This window comes from Prosopis cineraria, unplaced genomic scaffold (assembly GCF_029017545.1).
Source record: "Prosopis cineraria cultivar Desert tree isolate PC_DT_omini unplaced genomic scaffold, ASM2901754v1 PC311, whole genome shotgun sequence".
NCBI classification, from domain to species: domain Eukaryota; kingdom Viridiplantae; phylum Streptophyta; class Magnoliopsida; order Fabales; family Fabaceae; genus Prosopis; species Prosopis cineraria.
The window spans coordinates 1-22,071 of NW_026555638.1; the positions used below are offsets into that span (position 1 = coordinate 1).

Sequence of the window (22,071 nt, forward strand, 5' to 3'; positions counted from 1 at the left end):
TAAAAATTTAGGTGGCTCAGATTCCGAAGATGGTTCCGAAAAACATTGACAGACATTGAGAAACGTGAGTGTGCATAGAAGACTTTTGGACTTTTAATTACATGCGGAGATGATTGTGTGCGTAAATTTTATTGAATGCATATAATTATTTAGAAGCAGGAAGAAAAAGATGAGAAAGAGGACTCGGACTTTTTTTTTTTTTTAAATGTTCCATTGATATTTTGTCAAATAAAAATATTTTATTATTTTAATTAAATTTAATTATTTTAATTCAACACTAGTACCAGTTTGATTTTGGTTTAATTGAAAATTAAACCCTGACCTTTAAATACTATGTTAACTAATTTAATAATCATTTTGATTTTTAATACTTTAAATAATTTACATAGTCTGTCTATACACATTCTGAGATCTACAAGCATATCATAAGATCTAATTTGAAGTATCATGATATGTAATGTATGTATGTATGTAAACATTAATTATCTAGTTATTTGTAAGATAGATACAACGTATAATTTAGCCAGGTATGTGATTAATTATGGTTGGTTTAACTTTTATAGGATGTATTTTGTTTTAAAATTACATTTTCATTTTTCCCCTATGTTTGATTAATGTACGTTGAATATATAATTATGTATAAGAAATTGTTGATGTTAGTTGTGGACAAGAAAAGAAAAACACAAAGTCCAGAGGTTAAATAATAAGTCATTTTTTCATGAAAGTTTAAAAAATAATTTTTTTGTGCATGATGCGCGTGTGTATTTTGAAAATGTCATTCATTTTCCTTTTACATATGACATGGGAGCTAGCCTATTCATTGACCACTTTGAAATATTTCATACATTTCGATTCTTCTTTAATATTGAAGAAAACAATAATATTTTTTATTTCCCAGAAATTCCTCAACGATTCATTAAAGAATTTATGCTTAATTAGTTTGGCGTCTTTACAGCTACTCTAAAAAAAAATTAATAAATTTTACCTTTAAAATAGAAAACTCACCTTTATATATATGAGACCCAAAATTAGGAACGAGTTTCAATTTTGTTCTCTCCCCTTTTATAGTTAAAGTAGAATTCAAAAGTCTTGAATTTGTTCACCTATTCAAGTATAATAGTTTACGTAACTGGAGTGTGTTAATTTTAATAAAACGTATTTAATTTAAATATAATATATTATCCATAAGTTTAAAGGAAAAGACACTTTACCCGATAAACTTTGAAATACTATTGCACGTTATGTTTGCCGTTTGTTAATCGTCTGCGTGCCCTAATTATTAACTTTGTTTCCTATATTGGAAAGAAAAATAACTCATATATATATGCATGATTTATCGCTATAAAACAAATATAGCAGTTACGTTCATCAATATTTTTTTAGAAAAATGATAATAAAATTTTTTCAAATTATATAAATGATAATTTGATCTCTTAAAATGTCATAATTTAATATCAATGAAGTCTTTAGGGGCTTTTTTGTCGATAATTTTTTTAAAAATTATTTTATCTTTACTGAAAAAATAAACCCAATCATAACTTTTATTTAAAAAATTACAATCTTTGTTCTATAAATTATAAGAGTTGAATAAGAAATCATAACTTATCAAGTGTAATTTCTATTATTAAAAAATAAGTTATAATCATAATTTTTTGTTTTTGAATTGTAAGAGTTAAACAAAAAATTATAATTTGTCAAGTGTAATTTCTATTATTAAAAAATAAGTTCTCAAAATAACAAACTTCATTCACAATTTTTATTTAAAGAATTACAACTTGTCTGTAAAGAATTGCAATAATTGAACAAAAAATTGTAATTTGTCAATAAAGTAAAATAATTTTTCTCTAAAAAAGTTATTGATGAAGAGATCTCTAGGGATTTCAGTGGTATTATGGTACTTCAAAAGATAAAATGTCATTTACATAATTCAAAAGAATTTTATTATCATTTTTTTTTTTTATTATTTATTTGATTGTTGCTGTATAAATCAATCTATACAAGTATGCCATAACGGAACTTAAGTGCTTTTGGTTGCTAGAATGGATGAAAATTGAATGGATTAAAAAAATTAAATAATAAATAAATTAAATTATTCTTTTTCCTCATAAAAAGTATAATAAAACTCAATATTATATATCATAAATGTAAAAATCATTACATTCTCAAAAACTTTCATGAATTATGACTTTCAATGTTTTGAACTAATTACCGTTTTCTCTCTAATAACATTAGTTCATTCATCTCCTTCACATTTGATCATCTTATTTTTATCTTTATTTTTTTAATTCATTCAATTTCATTCATTTTTAATGACCAAACAGGAGTTTAATGCATGAGATAAGTAAGATCCTCCAGAAGATTATGTTTTTTTGGGTGAAATCAAAGGCTAATGTATCAAAGTCAGGTTGATAGCGATACTTTATGCCTAACCAATATGGCAAGCACTGGAGAATAAAAGGCCTTCAAATCAAAAATTAAGTGGTTGGGCGGCCAAGAATTGCATTGCCCTCTTCACCTGATCGCCTTTCGTTCTCCACTTTCTTGCTCTCTCTCTCTCTCTCTCTCTCTCTCGCCCCCTTCCTCACTCATTCACTGCTGCCTGTAATTAAGGTTGTGAGTGGATTGCAATGAAAAATGAAAAGTCAAAGGAACGCGTCCTGTGAGTAGAGTCTCGAAATACACCTAAGTTGCAAGAAAAATTAAAGTGCCAAACTTGGGGTGCAGCAGTTGAAAATGGAGGCATTGATTCAAAAGTCCTTCATTTCTTCTCTCTCGCTCTCTCTCTCTCTCTCTCTCTCTCTCTCTCTCTCCTCCTCTCCCTCTCCTGAAACTCTTCTTTCTTTCTCTTTATTTGCTTTTATGGGATACAATTTCGAATAATGTGACCTTGTTTGGCTTTGCTTGAAGAGAGTGAGGCTTTTTATGGTCAGCACAATCCGTGAAGTTTCAGCCTCTCCACAGCTTCTCCCTCCCTTCCTTGAAATGGGACGGCAAAATTGTTGAATATTATAAAATATTTATGAATACTTTAAGATGAATTATTGTAAATTAATAATATTAATTATTTTAAGTTTATTTATTATTTTGCAACATATAATTTAAACACCATTATTATCTAAAACTGTCTTTTTTTTTTCAATTGTAAGTAAAGAGTTTTTATTGTCCAGTATTTTAATATCTCTTTACCTATAAAAACAGTGCTTGCCATGGGTTTTAGACTAGCTTTCGGGCTTTCTCTTATCTTCTATCATATCACTTCACCTGTGCTTATTCCCTAAGTTTATTATATGAATTTTTCATCGAGTCCTTGTTTATTTTGTCAGTAAAGTTTGTTTTTAAAAAACTGTCATGCAATTAACTTAAATAAAATAATTTTTAAGAATAATATTTTTAAACATGATTCAAACTACAATTTTACCCGTCATTGCAAACAATAGTCACACTAACAACAGTCATCAATTTTGTCATCTGTCTCCAGTGAGTCCTCAGCATCACAAGCTATTGCCGCTATTTTTAGGCCTCATCATTTAAAAGTAGCGGATGTACATTCCAACCTAACAGTGGAAGGAGGATGCTTAAGTGTAGTTGTATAGGGTTAAAATGCATTAAAAATGAGTTTGTTATTTAAATTGCCACTCAGCTTATTGTTTATGATTCAAATTATCATTAATTAATCCAAAAATTCATGAATTTTTAATATTTTTTATTGTCAATAAACATATTAAAAATAAGTTATAAATACAGCTAAAAGTGCGCTCGTGCGAGTGGGGTGCATGCCAACGCCGATCTTCGATTACTAACAAAAACAAGGACATTGTCTGATTGTCTCCCCCTTGTTTACATTAATAGAGATCAAATAATATTTAATGTCTTTGCTTTTAAAGCAAGATTAAAACTTCTAGATTTTTTTTAAAATATTATGTTTCCTTCTGGGGGCAACGTTATGAATAAATAAGAATAAAGTAATAAAATTATTATATCAATGTTTTGGATTGTCCGGTGAGTTTGATGCAGAACACATTTTTTTTCAGAGTAATTTTTATTCATTAATTTTACCTAAAAGAGCATTGAGTATTCTAAATTTAACTATAAGTTAATTTCATCCTTCAATGTTGAAAATTATTTTTCTTATCATCTTTACTGTTTTCTCATCATCTTTTCAATATTAACAGACCCCACATTATATTTTTTTTTTATAAAATATTTGAGTTAATGATTTTCATTAGCCTTTTGCGTAAATGTTAAGAAATAAAATGACCCTTAATTAAATAAACAAAATTAAAAATATGATAGGATCCATTGATAACAAACAAATGTTAGACATTTTTAATATCAGGATGATAAGAGACAGAATCTTTAACATTAAATGATATAATGGATTCATAATTAAGTTTAGGATGCTCATCAGTGACCCTTTAAGTAAAGTTGAAGGTTAAAAATTACTTTTAAACCCGCCCCCAAAAAAACAAAAAATACTGAATTTTATTTTTTTTTAGATGTGGGGACAATTCGTATCATTAATCATTCAAGTTTTTAACTGTCTTTTTACGGTGTAAAAGCAGTTGTCATTTAATATTTTCGTAGCATCATAATAATTATCAGTGCTTTAATTCAAAAAGCATGTTGATTGTGGGTTGTTTGGCCATCATCATCACCGTCACCGTCACCGTCCTTTACCTGGCAGCCTTAAATATATGAAGTTATAATTAATAAGTCTCTAATTATTATATAATATAAGTTTAAAAGTAGTATATCATACATGAAATTTTGTGGTCCTAAATATATATGTTATATTATTATAACATTAACTTCCCCCCTCACAAATGTTGTTACATTGGAAGTGGTTTTATTGACTTAATTTCTCTTCTATTGAAATAGAAAAAACACTAGTACGTTAAAATAGGTCGATTCAATTAAGGACAATTTTATAAAGTAGTATTCTCCGATACAAATATAGGTATTGTTTTAGGGAAAAAAAAATTGTGTCAAAATATAAGTGATCTCATAATCCTCTTGCACTATATTTAATGAAATCATGTCAGTTAAGACTTTTATTATTTTTTACAAAACGTTCTTCAATTGCGAATGAAAATTCATAATTTATGAATGTAACTTAACTAATTGGGTAAAAAACACACTATTTTTTTGAGTAAATAGATTGTAAAAAATACTAACAATGTTTAGTATAGTTGATCGATAGCTGGATCTATTAAGCATGTTATCAGGGTTCGATTCTTTTATGAAAAAGACTTTATTAGAAGGGCAAGACCAGTATAAAAAAATATTTAAGGATTATCTAAAATGTTTCATTTTAGAGTTCCTATGGAATTTCTGAAAAATCAACGTAAAGAATAAAAAATTCAATGTGATTATTTCTTTTTCATCTTGTTCTACTTCTTTCTTTTCGTTTCTAAATGAATGACAAGTTTGTCTTTCGTTGTGTGTTGAAAAGAAGAAGATTTTTGCATCCTAAATTCTCTCACCCTTTTTGGTCAATTTGGTCACTACATGTCTATATATGTCTGTTAAAGCAAGGAATATAGATTGTATTATATAAGTTGAGCCGAAAAACTTATTATAAAGGCTGACTTAAGTTGGAAAAAATTTTGATCCAAATAAATATGGATCTTTTTTTGCCATACCAAATACTTGGTAAACCAAATAGGCTAACCTTTTAATGGGTTATGTTGAGCTCATTTAAATCATATTATTAATAAGAATAAAAATCTGAAAAATAAAAATGGATGGAGTTTTTGGCTGCACAATGGCATAACCCCAAGACAATAAGGTTTAGAATGAATCATGATGAAATCAATCAATCTCATATATTTATTATATGAATTTTCTTAGCTGTATGAAATATTATATGAGAACTAATTATCATTTAGGTGTAACTTTAAAAAAAAAAATCATGCAAAAAAAAAAAGGTTTCAACCCAATCAATCTGTATAATGTAGTTCATGTATATGCTGCAATTTAGTTAGCGAGAAATTTATCACTTGCCTTCACTATCTAGCGGAAAAAATCTATACTATTGGTAATTTACTTATACTAAAAAAAATATCATTTATGTTTATACTTTATTAGTTGAACAGCTATATGGATAATATTTTTATACATAACTTCATTATTATTAATGTATACTTTTTTCTAATCAAAATATGCAATCATATTTAATTCTTTTTTAATTATATATACAATAAATATATAATTTAATCTATAAATTATATGATTATTTGTACAAAAATTATTAAATCTAAGAATTATCATTTTTTCACAAGTTCAAATTTTGGTGAATTAAATTCACTAAGGTCAAGATATGCTTCAAAACTTAAAAAATATTTATAAAAATTTATAAATTATTTACCAATAAGGCAATAAGGTTTTCACACCGATATCAAGATTTAATCCCATTATGCATTGTGTGTTATGATTTTATGGGTTAAAGTCTTATCAATTGGATCATTATTAGTGAAATGTGATAGTTAATTATGCATTTGCTGAACAATAATGCTTGAGATGTTAGCAGAGTCGCCCTAATGGGCCATGCTTCCAGAAAGAGCTTTCTTTTATTTCCTGTGTTTTTAAAGGCAATCGCACTCTTTAATAAACGACTAAAAGTCAAAGCAAAATCCAAGGGTCATGGACTAAGGAAGATAAAAAGTACGACAGTCTACTGAAAATAAAAAATAAAAAAAGGTGGCTTTATCAAGTGATTGAGTCTCCAATGTAAATATTAATATAATAAAACTTAAAAATAATAACATCAAATGACATTATCATTTTAAAAAAATTATAGCGTTTTTTTTTCACTTAATCCTCCTAATTACTTGTGATCATTATATATGGAATGGATAGAAATATTTCAATCTATATTTCATAACTAATGGACAAAAATATTTATATGTATGTGTTAAAATTATACTTTAAATCATATAATTATAATTTACCCCTGTTTGTACTTGACACCTACTCTACTTTTTTTCTTTAACCATATTTCGTTTTATAGTATTTATTGAGGAGAAAACGATGGGGATTGGTAAGGACAATTAAGGTAAAACCTAATCTCTCTATTTTAAATTATAAAATACTTTTATATAAATTCACACATATCAATAAAATTTATTAAATATAATTTACAATCTTACTTTTTAAAAAAATATAAATTTTTAAAAATATTTTTTATTTAATACTTTATTAATAAAATAATATTGAAGAGAGAAAATATAGGAAAAAGGTAACATTGAAAAGGTATTATTAATAAAATTTTATTTTTATTAAAGTGTCTTATATTAAGATGCTGAATTTTTTTTCAGAATATTTTATAATTTAAAATAAAAAAAATACTATTTAAGAAGGCGAAGACAGATAGTGGCCGGTGATTAATTTAACTTTAATTAAAGTGATAAAGAAGAAAAGTCCGATGATGGTTGATGCAGGTAGGACAGGCTTGAGTGGTGATTAAATTTTATTATTGTTGTTATTATTGTCTTTCCATGCCCACAAAAAACCTTAAAACATTAATTCCATTATAGTACCCACTCAATTTAAGTATACTTTTAGTTTTTAATTTTATAATAATATATTTAAAAAATAATTTTTGAAAGTATTAAATGTTCCACACCGTGGATAAGCTTAGATTGAAAAAAAAAAGTTCTTATAATTTAAAATGAATGAAATATATTTGAACCTATTCATTTTTTGGTGATCTTATTCATATTTCTCTACCACATTTTTTCAGAACCTTCTAATTCCAAAATACTTGTTTTTTGTAATTTGAAATTTTGATAGACTTCGATTACTTTTAGATTGGAAAAATTTCAATAAAGATAGTCAATGATTTAGTGAAGAATAAAATTGTATCAATGTCAACAATGGCTGCCCACCAAGACCTGGGCGTCTTTACAACCACTTTGAAAACATGCATGTACATTATCATGTGTGTATTTAACATTTCAAAATATATAAATATATGCATTTAAAAACAACTTTTCTAAGTTAAATTTATTAGTACTTCAAATTATATCAAGGGGAAAAATGAGAAGGCTGAAATAAATTGTTATATGGACTACAATCTTGCCCATATCTTATTATTATTCATTTAAATAAAAATATCTCTATTGTTCACTATTAGAAAAAATTAAATTTAGTGATGGATGAATTTGTCACTAATTAACAAAATCCGTAACTAATTTTATATTTAGTGACGAATCAATCATAACTAATTTCTGTCACAAATGTATCGTTATTAATCTAGTGAATAACAAAAATTCATTATTAGCTAATTTAGTGACCAAAAAAATCTATCACTAATTAATAAATTTTTGTTACTAATTTAAGGGTTAATGAGAGAATATGATCCTGAACTTTTGCTTGAAAATCACCTTAGATCCTGAAATTTTAAAATGTGTAAAATAAACTCTAAATTTTAAATTCATAACAAGATAAATCTTGAACGCTAATATTTTAACACCGTTGTAGTCCACTTAGGTATTGTTCATGGTTTATTTTCATACGAATTTAACCCTGACTATTATAGTACCCGCGTGGTGTAACAGCACAACCCCTAGCCCCTTATGCTGGTGAATGCAGTGTTAGCATGTGTCCCCTTACGGGCCTAGTACATGGTTTATTCCTCACCCTACCAAAAAAGTCTTTTGAAACTTTTTCAGAGATCGAGCCCTCGACTTCTTCTACCTTAGTGAAGTTGTGGCTAACATTGATACCATTAAGTCAAGTTAACTCAATGATATCAGATTTAGCCTCAATTTTCTTATGGTGGAAGAGGTTGGAGGTTCGAGTCTGAAAAGGCTCAAAAAGACCTCTTTGGTGGGGTAAAGAATAACTCAAGTATTACCTTAAAAGAAAGCTAGCTTGGGCTCGGTGAGGAATGTTGGAGCCCAATCCAAAAAACCTCGATGAGGTGGGGTAAGGATTGTTATACATGGATAGTGACGGTGTTAAAAAAGTTAGCAGTCAGAATTTATTTTATATATTTTAAAAATTTAGGGTTCAGGGCGATTTTTGAGCAAGAGTTTGAGGTCCTATTCATTTATTAAGCCCTAATTTAATTGATAATTAAAATTTTTTTGTAGGTCCAAGCATTGCCATGCCACCTCTCATGTATACATTACCTCCACCATCATCCACATCATTGTCACTTGAACTTTCATGCTACTTGTTATCGCTATATCAGTAATCTATTTTAATTCTCTTTGCTTGTGATACTGCTTCATATCAAACCCAAGATCTCCCTCTTTTCATAGGCACCTTGTTTCAGTTAAGCTATAATGACTTTTAAATCTTAATACACAAAATTTAATATATATTATTTAATTGAATACATATATTTATCTTAATTTATTTTTTGTATATTATTATTTAAATATATTGATAATATATATTATCATACACACACTGACACATATAAATATATAAATTAATATATATTATTAGTTAATAAATATATTATTTAATATGAGTTGATATGTTTTAAGAAAATAAATATTTACGTATATCATTTTATATTATCTATTTTATAATTTAAATATCTTCATATGATAAAAAAAATTTATATCTAAACTTGCATAATAAAATAAAAATTATTTTTTATTTTTGTATCATTTTATATTATATATTTTACTTATAACAAGATAAAAAATTATTTGTGTAATTATTTAATTTTGTAATCATTAAGATTTTTTTCATGTGATTCTTTTCATGTATATCATAAATTTTTATTTTTATATAATATTTAAGCATATTTTAATAATTTTTAATTAAAAATATACGTCACTAAATTTATAAGATTTGACCAAAATGTATCGATATTATATATCAATCACTAATTTATGTAATTAGTGATAGATTTTAGCCTGTCACAAACTTTTCATCACTAATGTCTATAATCAATGATGGATTGAGAATCCATCACTACATTTTAATTTTTTTCTAAGTGTTTTTGCTTAAAAAAAAAGTAAATCAAATTTTGCATCATACAGCTCATATGGTATTCTTGGTTTGAATCATTGTTGGTAGAGTAATCTTGAGGTTTGCTTTAATTTAATATTGGGGGTCTTGTAAAATCTAACTTCTCTAAACTATTATCTTCCTATATATATATCTTAATTTTTTCGCCAAAAACATATACATCTTAATTGTTTTACCTATTCAACTAAAGAATAATTGTATAGTTGAATATATGATTCTACTGGTAAAACAACAAATTGGCCTTTAAATTATAGGCTCAAGAGAGTTTGGAACCTTAAACTCATTTTTTGTGTCATATTTAGCTTCAACTTTTAAAAACAATATAATCTAGCTTTTATTGTTAATAAAAGTTAAATTTTATTGTTACTTGACTAAAAAAGAACCTTAACAATTGTGAAAAAAATAATTTTTTTGGATCATTTATTGTAATTTTTTTATCTTTTTTTAATAATTTTTAAGGACACTTTCTGGTCAACTATGGCAAAAGTTAACTTTCGCTAATGATAGAAATCTAATTGTATTATTTTTAAAAGTTAACGAGAAACATTACATAAAAATTGAGTTCAAGTTTTAAGACACTCTTGGACCTATAATTTAGGGGTTTATTTACTCTTTTAACATAATTCTAAAATAGAATTAACTAAAACATGTTCAATAGTAAATAGAGTTAATCTACAATTTGGACCTTGAACTATAGGTCTAGGGTAATTTGAACGCTAAACTTTTATTTAGTACATTTTAAATCCTAAGTAATTAAAATTAGGGCAATTTCAACCCCGCCGTTAAATGTAAACAAAATAACCACTACTTTTTTAAAAAGAGGCCTAGTGTGCGATTTTTACTAAATTTTAGTCTCTCTCTCTCTCTCTCCCCCCTCTACCCTCCTTTAAGAAAAAATTACACATTAGGCTCCATTCTTTAAAAAAAAGGTAGGGTTAAAAGGACATTTTTATCTTTGAACGGTATACGAAAGGTTACAAATGCCTCTAAAATTAATTACGAGTCAATTTTATCCCTCAACTTTAAAGATTCCCTTCCTCATCACCCTGTTATTTTCTCACTATTAGTTGACTATTAATGGGCCCAACATTATATTTTTTATTATAAAAATATTTGAATTGAGGAAAAAAATGACATTTCAAATAAAAGTTGAGGGGCAAAATTAACCTTTAACTTACTAAAAATATTAAAAAATAATGAGACTCACTAATAACTAGAGCCGAAAAAATGGGTTGAGCCCACGGGCTAGCCCATTCAACCCGTAAAGTTTGATGGGTTGGGTTAAAAGAATTAACTCATTTTTTAAAACAGGTTAGGCTAGCCCAACCTGCAAAAATGACGGGTTAAAACAAGCTAGCCCGCAGGCTAAACGAGTTGGCCCGTGAGTTAGCCTATTTTTTTAAAAAAATAATTTATTTTTTAATTTTAATATATCTTCTTATAAATATACAATAATGACTATATTTCTTAAATTTATAATTTATGAGTCCCAATCGTGTTCTTTACATTTGAAAGATAATATAAATCTTTCTTACAATTTGCAAATGAAAATTTTTATTATAGTTTGTAAATCAATTATTTATTAGTTTTTATAAAATTATTTTGAATATATATTATTTGTTAATCTCGTAAGATCTATTGATTGAAATTACAAATATAAATTCATTGATAAAAATAATTTAGATTTGTATTCAAATTTTATTTTAAAAAATAATATGAGAAAAATCATTATCTATATAAATGATATGTTGATTATAATTTTTAAATAATTTTAAAAAATAAAATTACATTTTGCGGGCTGGCCCGCGAGTGTGCTAGCCCATCAATATATGAGTTGGGTTGAGTTTTTTTAGTTCATTTATCTTGACAAGCTAGCCCAACACAACCCGTTAATATGCTAATCCGTGTGGGTTAGCTTGCAGGCTGGCCCATAATCCGTTTTGCACGGCTCTAGTGATAACTAACAAACGTTAAGTGTTTTTAATGTTAGAGTGATCATTGAGGGAATCTTTAAGATTGAGGGATATAATTGACCCATAATTGAGTTTAAAGGCATTTGTGACTCTTTGTGTACAGTTCAAAAATAAAAATAACTCTTAACCCAAAAAGTAACAATCGTTTATTTAAATTTAATGGTAGGATTGTAATTGTTTTAATTTTAATTGTTTAAGTTTAGAATATACCAAATAAAAGTTTGGGATTAAATCACCCCTTAGATTATAGTTCGGAATTCAAATTGCATATTAATAACCCTACTAAATATATTAAATTAAACATGATTTATAGCATAAAAAATGTTTTGTTATCTAACTTTAAAATGTAAAGCAATGATCATGTGCAATTTAGTTGAGAGAAGTGATCTACCTTGTCTTCCGTATCTTGAGACATATAATTTTTATTGTAAGTGGAGTCCGCTTCTTTTACTATTAAAAAAAAAATGATCACGTGAAACATGATTGCATCACGATACCATGGGTGCGTGTGTGTGTGATGTTGGATTATCAAACTTTGATGGATAAAGTTCTAGCCCAAAATATAAGCTTAAGGTGACTTAACTGAATATTAATCCCAACAGGATCCTTGCATACTTTATGGCCGCGCATCCAAGTGCCATGTATTCCCTCTTTATTTTTGGATTGTGGGAGGGAACCATTTTGTGAATTGTCAAATTTAAGAACAAAACTATCTCTCTCTCTCTCTCCCCCCCCTCTCATGCATTGACTGTGAAACAAATATAATTATATAAAATTTGATATTAATTGTTCGACTACAAGCAGCAACATTAATTGTTAAAATTGTTAACTTTATTTGATAATTTTCTAACATCAGTTGTAAATTAATAACATGTCTTATAATTTATTAATATAAATTATAAATTACTGACAGATCTTGATAGTAAACTAACAAGTAAAGTTAGTAAATTAATAACTAATGTTATTAATTATCTGACAAATAAATATAATTTACAAGTGATATTGGTTAGTTAACAAGTGTGGTAAAAAAAGTAATAATTAGTAATTATGCATAATAAGTGAAGAGTATTTTAATTTTTTTATTATTAAAATTCTTTTGATTGTTTTTCCTGAATTGAATTAAAATTTTAATGGTAGGGTGATCACTGAAGAAATCTTTAAGATTGAGGGATATAATTGACTCATAGTTAAGTTTAGAAGCATTTATAACTTTTTGTGTATAGTTCAAAGATAAAAATAACTCTTAACCCAAAAAGTAACAATCGTTTATTTAAATTTAATGGTAGAAGTGTAATTGTTTTAATTTTAATTGTTTAAGTTTAGAATATATCAAATAAAAGTTTGGAATTAAATCACCCCTTAGATTATAGTTTGAGATTTAAATTGCATATTAATAACCTACTGAATATATTAAATAATATAATTTACATTATAATTTTAATGTTAGGGTGATCACTGAAGAAATCTTTAAGATTGAGGGATATAATTGACTCATAGTTAAGTTTAGAAGCATTTATAACTTTTTGTGTACAGTTCAAAGATAAAAATAACTCTTAACCCAAAAAGTAACAATCGTTTATTTAAATTTAATGGTAGAAGTGTAATTGTTTTAATTTTAATTGTTTAAGTTTAGAATATATCAAATAAAAGTTTGGAATTAAATCACCCCTTAGATTATAGTTTGAGATTTAAATTGCATATTAATAACCTACTGAATATATTAAATTAAACATGATTTATAGCATAAAGAATGTTTTTTTATCTAACTTTAAAATGTAAAGCGATAATCATGTGCAATTTAGTTGAGAGAAGTGATCTACCTTGTCTTCCGTATCTTGAGAGACATATAATTTATAAGTGGAGTCTGCTTCTTTTACTATTAAAAAAAAAAAAATGATCACGTGAAACATGATTGCATCACGATACCATGGGTGCGTGTGTGTGTGATGTTGGATTATCAAACTTTGATGGATAAAGTTCTAGCCCAAAATATAAGCTTAAGGTGACTTAACTGAATATTAATCCCAACAGGATCCTTGCATACTTTATGGCCGCGCATCCAAGTGCCATGTATTCCCTCTTTATTTTTGGATTGTGGGAGGGAACCATTTTGTGAATTGTCACCACGCACATATGGAAGATATATATGTATGCATGGGAGATATAATGGGAAAGTGTGAAAACTAATTCCCTCATTGTTCTACACATCAAATTTAAGAACAAAACTATTTCTCTCCCTCTCTCCCTCCCCCCCCTCTCACGCATTTATTGTGAATCAAATATAATTATATAAAATTTGATATTGATTGTTCGATTACAAGTAACAATATTAGTTGTTAAAATTGCTAACTTTATTTAATAATTTTCTAACATTAGTTGCAAATTACTAACAGGTCTTATAATTTACTAACATAAATTATAAATTACTGACAGGTCTTGATAGTAAATTAACAAGTAAAATTAGTAAATTAATAACTAATATTATTAATTATCTGATAAATAAATATAATTTACAAGTAATATTGGTTAGTTAACAAGTGCAATAAAAAAAGTAACAATTAGTAATTCTGTATAATAAGTGAAGAGTATTTTAATCTTTTTATTATTAAAATTCTTTTGATTTTTTTTTTGAATTAAAATTTTAAAATTTTTTGGATTCATATGAAATCAAGTCTCTGTGGTAGACTTTAACTGAAAAAAAAAATTTTTTTTTTACAAGCAAAAGCAACAAAATTTGCCATGCAATTCAAACATCTTTTCAATATTACTCTTATTAACCACTTTATTAAATGAGTATCATTAAATTAAAGAAAATAAAGTAAAGCACTAATCACAATAGATTTTTAATCTTATTTAAAATATAATTATTAGAATAAATTAATTTTCTTAAATTGTGTAATTTGATTAAAATTCATTTAATTTGAAGATGGATCGGGCATGACTTTAGGAGTTTTTTTTTCCTTTTTAATTTGATTGCCGACTTTCTAGATGTTTAATCATCTCATCATCAGCGTGCCACTAACAGTTCTCATGCCTCATGGATATTATTATTACATTCATTGAGGGGTTAGTTTGTTGGTTGTTTGGCCAACATCATTATGGAGACCATCATTCACCACCTGATTTTATTTTTAGATAATCTCTCTGATACGGTTGATCATTTAGGCAAGTCCGGTTCATTCGGCCAAATAAACTTGACCCATAGAAGCCCAAATTTTGTTAAAAACTTAAATAGTCAAATCAAATTAAATCAAATTCTTTTAAATTTCAAGCCACTTGAATATCTAAATTACAACATTTTTTTTTTGTAATTTCAGTACTGTTTCTTCACCTAACAGTATTAAAATAATGATTTTCAATACATAAATAAATAAATTCAAATCCAAATAAAAAATACAATCCAAAATTCCAAAATAACAATATAGCTTTAACTAAAAACCCCGGCTGCATAAATATAAACTCACACTAATAGCTCCTTTATGATGCTCCATTATTCCAAATTCCAATCACATCTTAACTAAATCTGAATTAAAGAAATGATTAGTTGTACATTACATAGGAATGGCCCGAGAAATACTAACGTGCTTTCAGTATATAGGCTATCAAACACTATCATTCTATTTTCTGACAGCAAAGAAATCAAAGAGGGATAATTTCCCAGAGATCATGAAACAGATTATAAATGTATGAAGATAACACAATGAAAATGGCAATTTGTCTCATAGTTTTATATGCATCCCAGATGCTTAAATTGTTAAATATGATTTACAAAAAAAAGTTCAAAAAATAAATTGTACAATAAGACTTTTTGAAAAGCTTGGCGCAACTGAAAGAATGTTTTTAGAACTTAACAAAAATATAATTGGGTTTCATGCCAAAGAGGAATGAAGGAACGCACTCATCGTCATTGCTCCTCCCTGAAGAGTTATTTCATAGGTAAAATCACCAACCAGTGTAATCGATCTTACTATTGTGCGAGTGTGCGTGCGTGTTAATACTCATTATTTTAATAAGACAACTTCAAACAATCAACATGTTCATGATCGTTAATTTTGAACACAAAATTTTCAAATTAAAAGCACAAATTTTACACATTTTTCATGAATTTTGAACGCATTCAACGTATGTACTCGTGTCAAAGAATTGTGGGCTAGATTTAAAGTACCAAAAAAAAACAAATAATTAAAAAACACTATTCACAAATATGTCAACCCATCCATGTTTAGTGAAATAAACAGAAAAATATAATTTTAAATTTTTATATTTTATTCAAGTTTTATTATCAATCTTTGTACTTTTTTTATTTTTGTATTCTAAGTTTTTCTTGAGTAGTATTATAAGGATCTCGAACATTAAAAAAAAATTTAAAGACCTAAAATATAAAAAAATATTAGAACTTCTAACAAAATTCAATCAAAATGTCAAAATTTAAAGTTATGTTTTTATTAGCGCACAGGTAAACCGACACGAAATAGAATGTTATATATAGGCTTTTTTTTCTGCCTGAATATTATATATGGGGTTTAAATATTTTATATTAAAGCATGCACATACTCAATCAAAAAATAATAATAAAAATATGGCCTTGTGTGATTTTTTTATATTTTTACAACAATTAATTTTTTTTAACTTCGTTATCACATGCAGTCACCTATTTACTTTTATAAAATATGAAGAATTTAAATTATATGTTATTCCTTTGCGTTGTCTTCAAAAGAAGAAATAAAAAGTTTTTTTAACAAATACATGGTTTGAAAAATATACAATTTTTAATATTAAAAATCCATTGAATAACTATTAATCTATTTAAAAATAAATAAATGCTGATGGAGATTTTTGATTTTGTAAGTTTTAATATTTTATTACATAATTACTTAAAAAATCAGGAACAGGAAACTATTAAAAAACGAAAAAGATATTATGAAAATAAAAAAGTACAGTGTAACAATGTCGGCAAAGCCTTAAAGCCCTAAATTAAAGTTTAGGGTTTAAAAACACTTTTTGTTAGATAAAATATATAAACATTTACCTAACCCAGTATACCAAATGACCAAACTACAGGTTCATTCCTATTGCATTTACTTGAATATGGTTTACTATATTACCTTTTTCTTAAGTTTAATGAAAAAGCTTTAAACTACCTACTAATGAATTTCATGTACCCTATTGACATCCATTTGACAAATACACGTTACATTTATTAATTCATTTAAATTTAATTATTACAAACAGATATAAAGCAAGTAACGATCGTTGTGAATTCATTTAAATTCACATTCATTGCATGCTGCGCAAATGTATTTTGATTCTTCTAACAACTCCTAAGTCTAAATGTTTAGTTGGTAGTATATCACTAACATGTCTTTTGTACATTGTAATGTAATTTGCTCGAACGTTTATGTCTTAAATTCATACATTGACATTGCCAATATCTCTCGAGAATTAAAAATTGCAATAATTGTAAAAAAAGAATTAAAAGTTGCCTGTTGAAACTTGAATTTATGATCCAACTTGTAGTAATGCTAACTTGTATTAACATGATCAACTCGAGGATAACTCGGTGGGTTAACTCGATCCGTTGCAAGAGATTTATTTTAATAATATATTTAATAAATTTAAAAATTATGAGAAGATTCGTGTTGAGTTATTTGATCATAACTAATGATTTTTATTTACATATTAATTTTTTTTTCACATTTAGGTATGAATATTTTTATGTATATAAATTAAATTAAATTAAATTATTTCAATTAAGACCAATTTGGCTTTGAGTGGACCTCAAGCTGAACTGTTTTGACTAGTTTGATATGTGTTACTCCCTTTAAATCATGATATAAGATATTTTTAAAAAATCTTACATAATCTAAAAGAAAAGATATTAGATAATTTTTATATTTATTTTTTAATGATATTCCTATTTTATTTATTACTCTTTTTAAAAAAATTATGCAGTGAAATTTAATTAATATTATCAAAAATTTTATATAAGATATTTAATGAAGATATAAATAAAAACATGTGAAAAGTTTTAAAAATTTAAAGTTTTAATTGACATTGCTTGTAGGTTGTGAATTAATTAATTATAAAAAAGTAATTTATAATGAATTAGTATACAATTGGTAAGCCCCAGTGCCGATTACATTCTTGATGCTCGATATATTAAATAGAAATAAAATCTCAACGTTATTAGTGGCGATAACCCTGACACTTAGGTTCGTTTTTTGCAAATGCTAGATAACTAGATACATTAAAAAAAAAAAACAAAGAGACAGAAAGAGAGATGAAGGATATATTGTGAACTTGGCTTTTTTTTATTTTTTCTCTCTCTCTATTTCATTTTTATTTTCTATTTCAATCATTAAATTTAATTTTGAGTAGTTAAGATTTGATATTATATCCACTTAAAAATAAATCTAATAATTAAGATGGGATGTAAAGAGAAAATGAAGAGGGCAAAAGATGAGGAGAAGTTGGGTCCCACACATCGCACAAAAGTGAAAACACCGGGAAGAATTTTCTGAAGCACAAGCAATGGGAAAATCTCGCAATACACGTGGCACATAATGACTGGGAAATGTGCCACCTGTCCACTTTTATTTTCCACTATATAAAGCCCTCAAATGCTCGATTCATCTCTCGTCCCCGTCCCACTCTGAAACAAGCCATCGAAACAGAGTACAGCTTTTACGCTATGGCCACTGAACCAGAGTTTCATAAAGCCGAAGAGGAAAGAGATGGAGAAGCTCCTATCCATGGCGATATCTTAGAGTCCATACTCTCTCATGTGCCACTCATCGACCTCGTCCCCGTCCTCCAAGTGTCAAAATCCTGGAATCGCGCCGTCTCCTCCTCCCTCGCTCACCTCAACCCCATCAAACCCTGGCTCATGGTCTACACACATACTAGCAGAGCCCCGCACGTGATCAACACGCACGCTTACGACCCTCGCTCTCGCGCGTGGGTTCAGATGCGCGAGCCCTCAGCCGTCAGGCCCACTGTCGCCTCCCTCAGATCATCACACTCTTCGCTCCTCTACATGCTCTCCTCTACCGCCCTCGCCTTCTCCTTCGACCCCATCCATCTCACCTGGCACCACGCCGACGCCCCGCGCGTGTGTCGAACGGATCCAATTGTCGCCCTCGTGGGTCACCACATCGTCGTAGCTGGCGGAGTGTGCGAGTTCGAGGACGACCCGCTCGCGGTGGAGATCTACGATTTGCGGAGGCGAACCTGGGACACTTGCGAGTCCATGCCAGCGATTCTGAAGGGTTCCGCGACCTCCACGTGGCTGTCCGTCGCCGTCGTGGGGCACAGGATGCACGTGACGGAGAAAATCTCCGGCGTCACACACACTTTCCATCCCGAGAAGAACACTTGGCAAGGACCCTACGACCTCCGACCTGACCAGAGCGTCTATTCCATCGTCAATGGAACACTGCGCGACCGCGTAATCGTGGCGGGGCTGGTAGGGGAAGCGGCGGAAGTGAAGAGCGTGAAATTGTGGGAAGTGAGAGGCGAATGGGGACCGGAATCGAAGCTGCGGTGCGAGGAAATGTGCGAGATGCCGAAGGAAATGGTGAAGAAGGTGAAGGGGGAAGGAGGATTGGTGTCGTCAATATCGATGTCGACAACGGGGGATTCAGTGTACATTTATAATCCGTCGGAGCCGGAGTGGGTGATGGGATGCGAAATTGTGAACGGAATCTGCAAATGGGAGAGCGTGGAAAACGAGGCGGTGAAGGACGGAGGACGGTTACAGAGGATGGTGGTTGGGGTGGGTGATGTGAGGATGGAAGATTTGCAGAAAGGCTTGAAGGAGAATCGGAGCTTCGCTTTGAAGCAAAGAAATCAAAAAGTTAATTTGGTGAGATAGGGAAAGGACGTAAGCCATGAAACTCGCACCTATACTGTACTTGTCGTCTTCTTTGATCGAATTCACTCTCTGAAATAGTGAAATTTGAATTTCCTCGTTTGGATGTTTGGATCATTTACTGCGAAATCCATTTTGGAAGGCCACTTGCTTCACGTTCCTCATGCTTTCTAGTAGGTGGTGCAAATTTGGAATTTTAAAACCCCATTCCTTTCGCTCTATAACATGTGTTTGGTTTTCACCAGTTTATTAAATATATATATATATATATATTTATTTATTTCTGAAAAGCCAGAAATAATTCAGATTACGTTCTGAAATAAATTTTTTCTATCATAAAAAAAATATTCAAGTAATATTCACCAAAGTTTTGTCTTACATAAAGATTCTTAATGCTTTTAGCCATTAATGTGACCTTAAACTTCTAGCATGACAAATAAATGTAAACAATTTTTTTTTTGGAGGTGATAGATTAAAATATTTCAACTTATTATTTATACTTGGCATGTTTAGTCAAGAATGGTAGAATTAACTATTGAGCAAATGTTATTTAAATGAATATTAATATATAAAATTTATGGCTAATTGCAAAATTTATATAACACTATCAGAAAATTATTTTTGAAATTTTTTGCTGCATTCCGCCCTAATTTGGTTTAAACCTCGAAAACTAATAAGTAATAAGTGAACAAAATTCTTAGTGTTCAATCAGGGAAAGGGAATTTATTATAAGTTAACGCAATGATAGGACTCAAAGATTTTAGTAGATACTTATTGGCCCAAAAAAACAAACAAACAAACTGACATACCTGAATTTAGAGTGGCCTCTTTATTTTTAGAATGCTTGTTGGTATCGCTTGGATGATATATACAAATGTAATTAATAATTGTAGGGATTAACTATATTAAATAAACATTTGATGGATGGATAAATAAAAAAATGTCACGGGATCATTATTTTTTTTCCAAAAAACTGGCTCAATGGATGTATAGTGCATTTGTTTACATGTCCAAGACCCTTTCCAATTCCCTCCAATGTGAAAAGCAACAACTCTCTCGATCAATCTGTGGTGCTCCCATCACGGCTGGTCCATTGGAAGGACTTACAGACTGGATATACTTGAGTCCAATTCTAATATCACTTTATCATGAGATTATTACTTTCTTTCGCAAAAGCTAGCTCAGTTGGGTATGCAACTGACTTGCTTATACACTCAAAACTTTTCCCAAGTTCCTTCAATATATGACATAATACTATGCCCAAATTTTGATCTATCAAGTAGTATATGTTTACCTACTGAAATTTTTGTGTTAAGTATTTTGACCACTAAAACTTTATGTTAAATTAACGCAATAATCAGGTTTGGGAGGTTGATTAAGTCACCAAACACCTTTTATTTTATACAACTATCTTATTTGATCAAATTCAAATGTTGTTAAATTTAATTAAAGTAGCTCTTTTGAAAATATTTTTTACAAAGCTCACATAAAATGTAGTATCAACTAGTTAGTGATTGATAATAGCTTTGAAATGGAAAAGCTAGTGGGAAAATGTGCAAGAAACATGTGTGTGTGTGTTTTCTAAAATTATAAATTTTAAAATAATTATTGTTTGTGGTGCTTTTTGGCACACCAACGTGCCAAAGGAGTGTGTATTAAACGGTGCGATATTCTTTTTTTCCAAATCGAACGATGAGTTCACATGGTTGTTTATCATAATTTTCAAAAATGCTAATGTTTACAAATAGAGAAACATGAAAGAACTGCATGGTAAGAGCTAGCATTGTATTAATATTAACATAGAAGAAATCACAAAAAATATAAGATGGAACACTAAAAGAAAAATGTTGAAGCTAGCAGTGATACTATTGTTGTAGGGGTGTTGTCGCTGTACTGCTCTGTGAAGGCTTATTGCTCTCTACTAGATGCGCATTGATAGAAGGGAATTGCATCTAATACTATACGAGGATGCTGTTGTCTGTTGAGCCCATTTGTAAGCTCCTGGAATAGCCGGGACAAGTACGAAATGCCGGGCCGAAATTCAGTACAGGATATCCAGTTTCAAATGAGGCACGCTGTAGTTAGAATATCTGAAAAGAAAAGAGGGGCAAACGAAGGTTGCGTCAGTAAAGATTTAGTTAATAACTTATAAAATTATAACTTTAATTTAAATTTTTTTAATAAAGATTCTTTAATTATATTTATTTAAATTCAAAGTTCATAATTTTCTAAAATTTC

The 22,071-nt window shown here is 28.6% G+C and overlaps 1 protein-coding gene across 1 annotated transcript; it reads left to right on the forward strand.

The window, feature by feature from the left end:
* The first annotated feature begins 18,614 nt into the window (after positions 1-18,614).
* On the forward strand, positions 18,615-19,988 carry LOC129296348 (F-box/kelch-repeat protein At1g23390-like). The gene has a single exon (XM_054934938.1). The coding sequence runs from the start codon at positions 18,655-18,657 to the stop codon at positions 19,834-19,836; it is 1,182 nt and encodes a 393-aa protein (XP_054790913.1). The 5' UTR covers positions 18,615-18,654; the 3' UTR covers positions 19,837-19,988.
* The last annotated feature ends 2,083 nt before the right edge of the window (positions 19,989-22,071 follow it).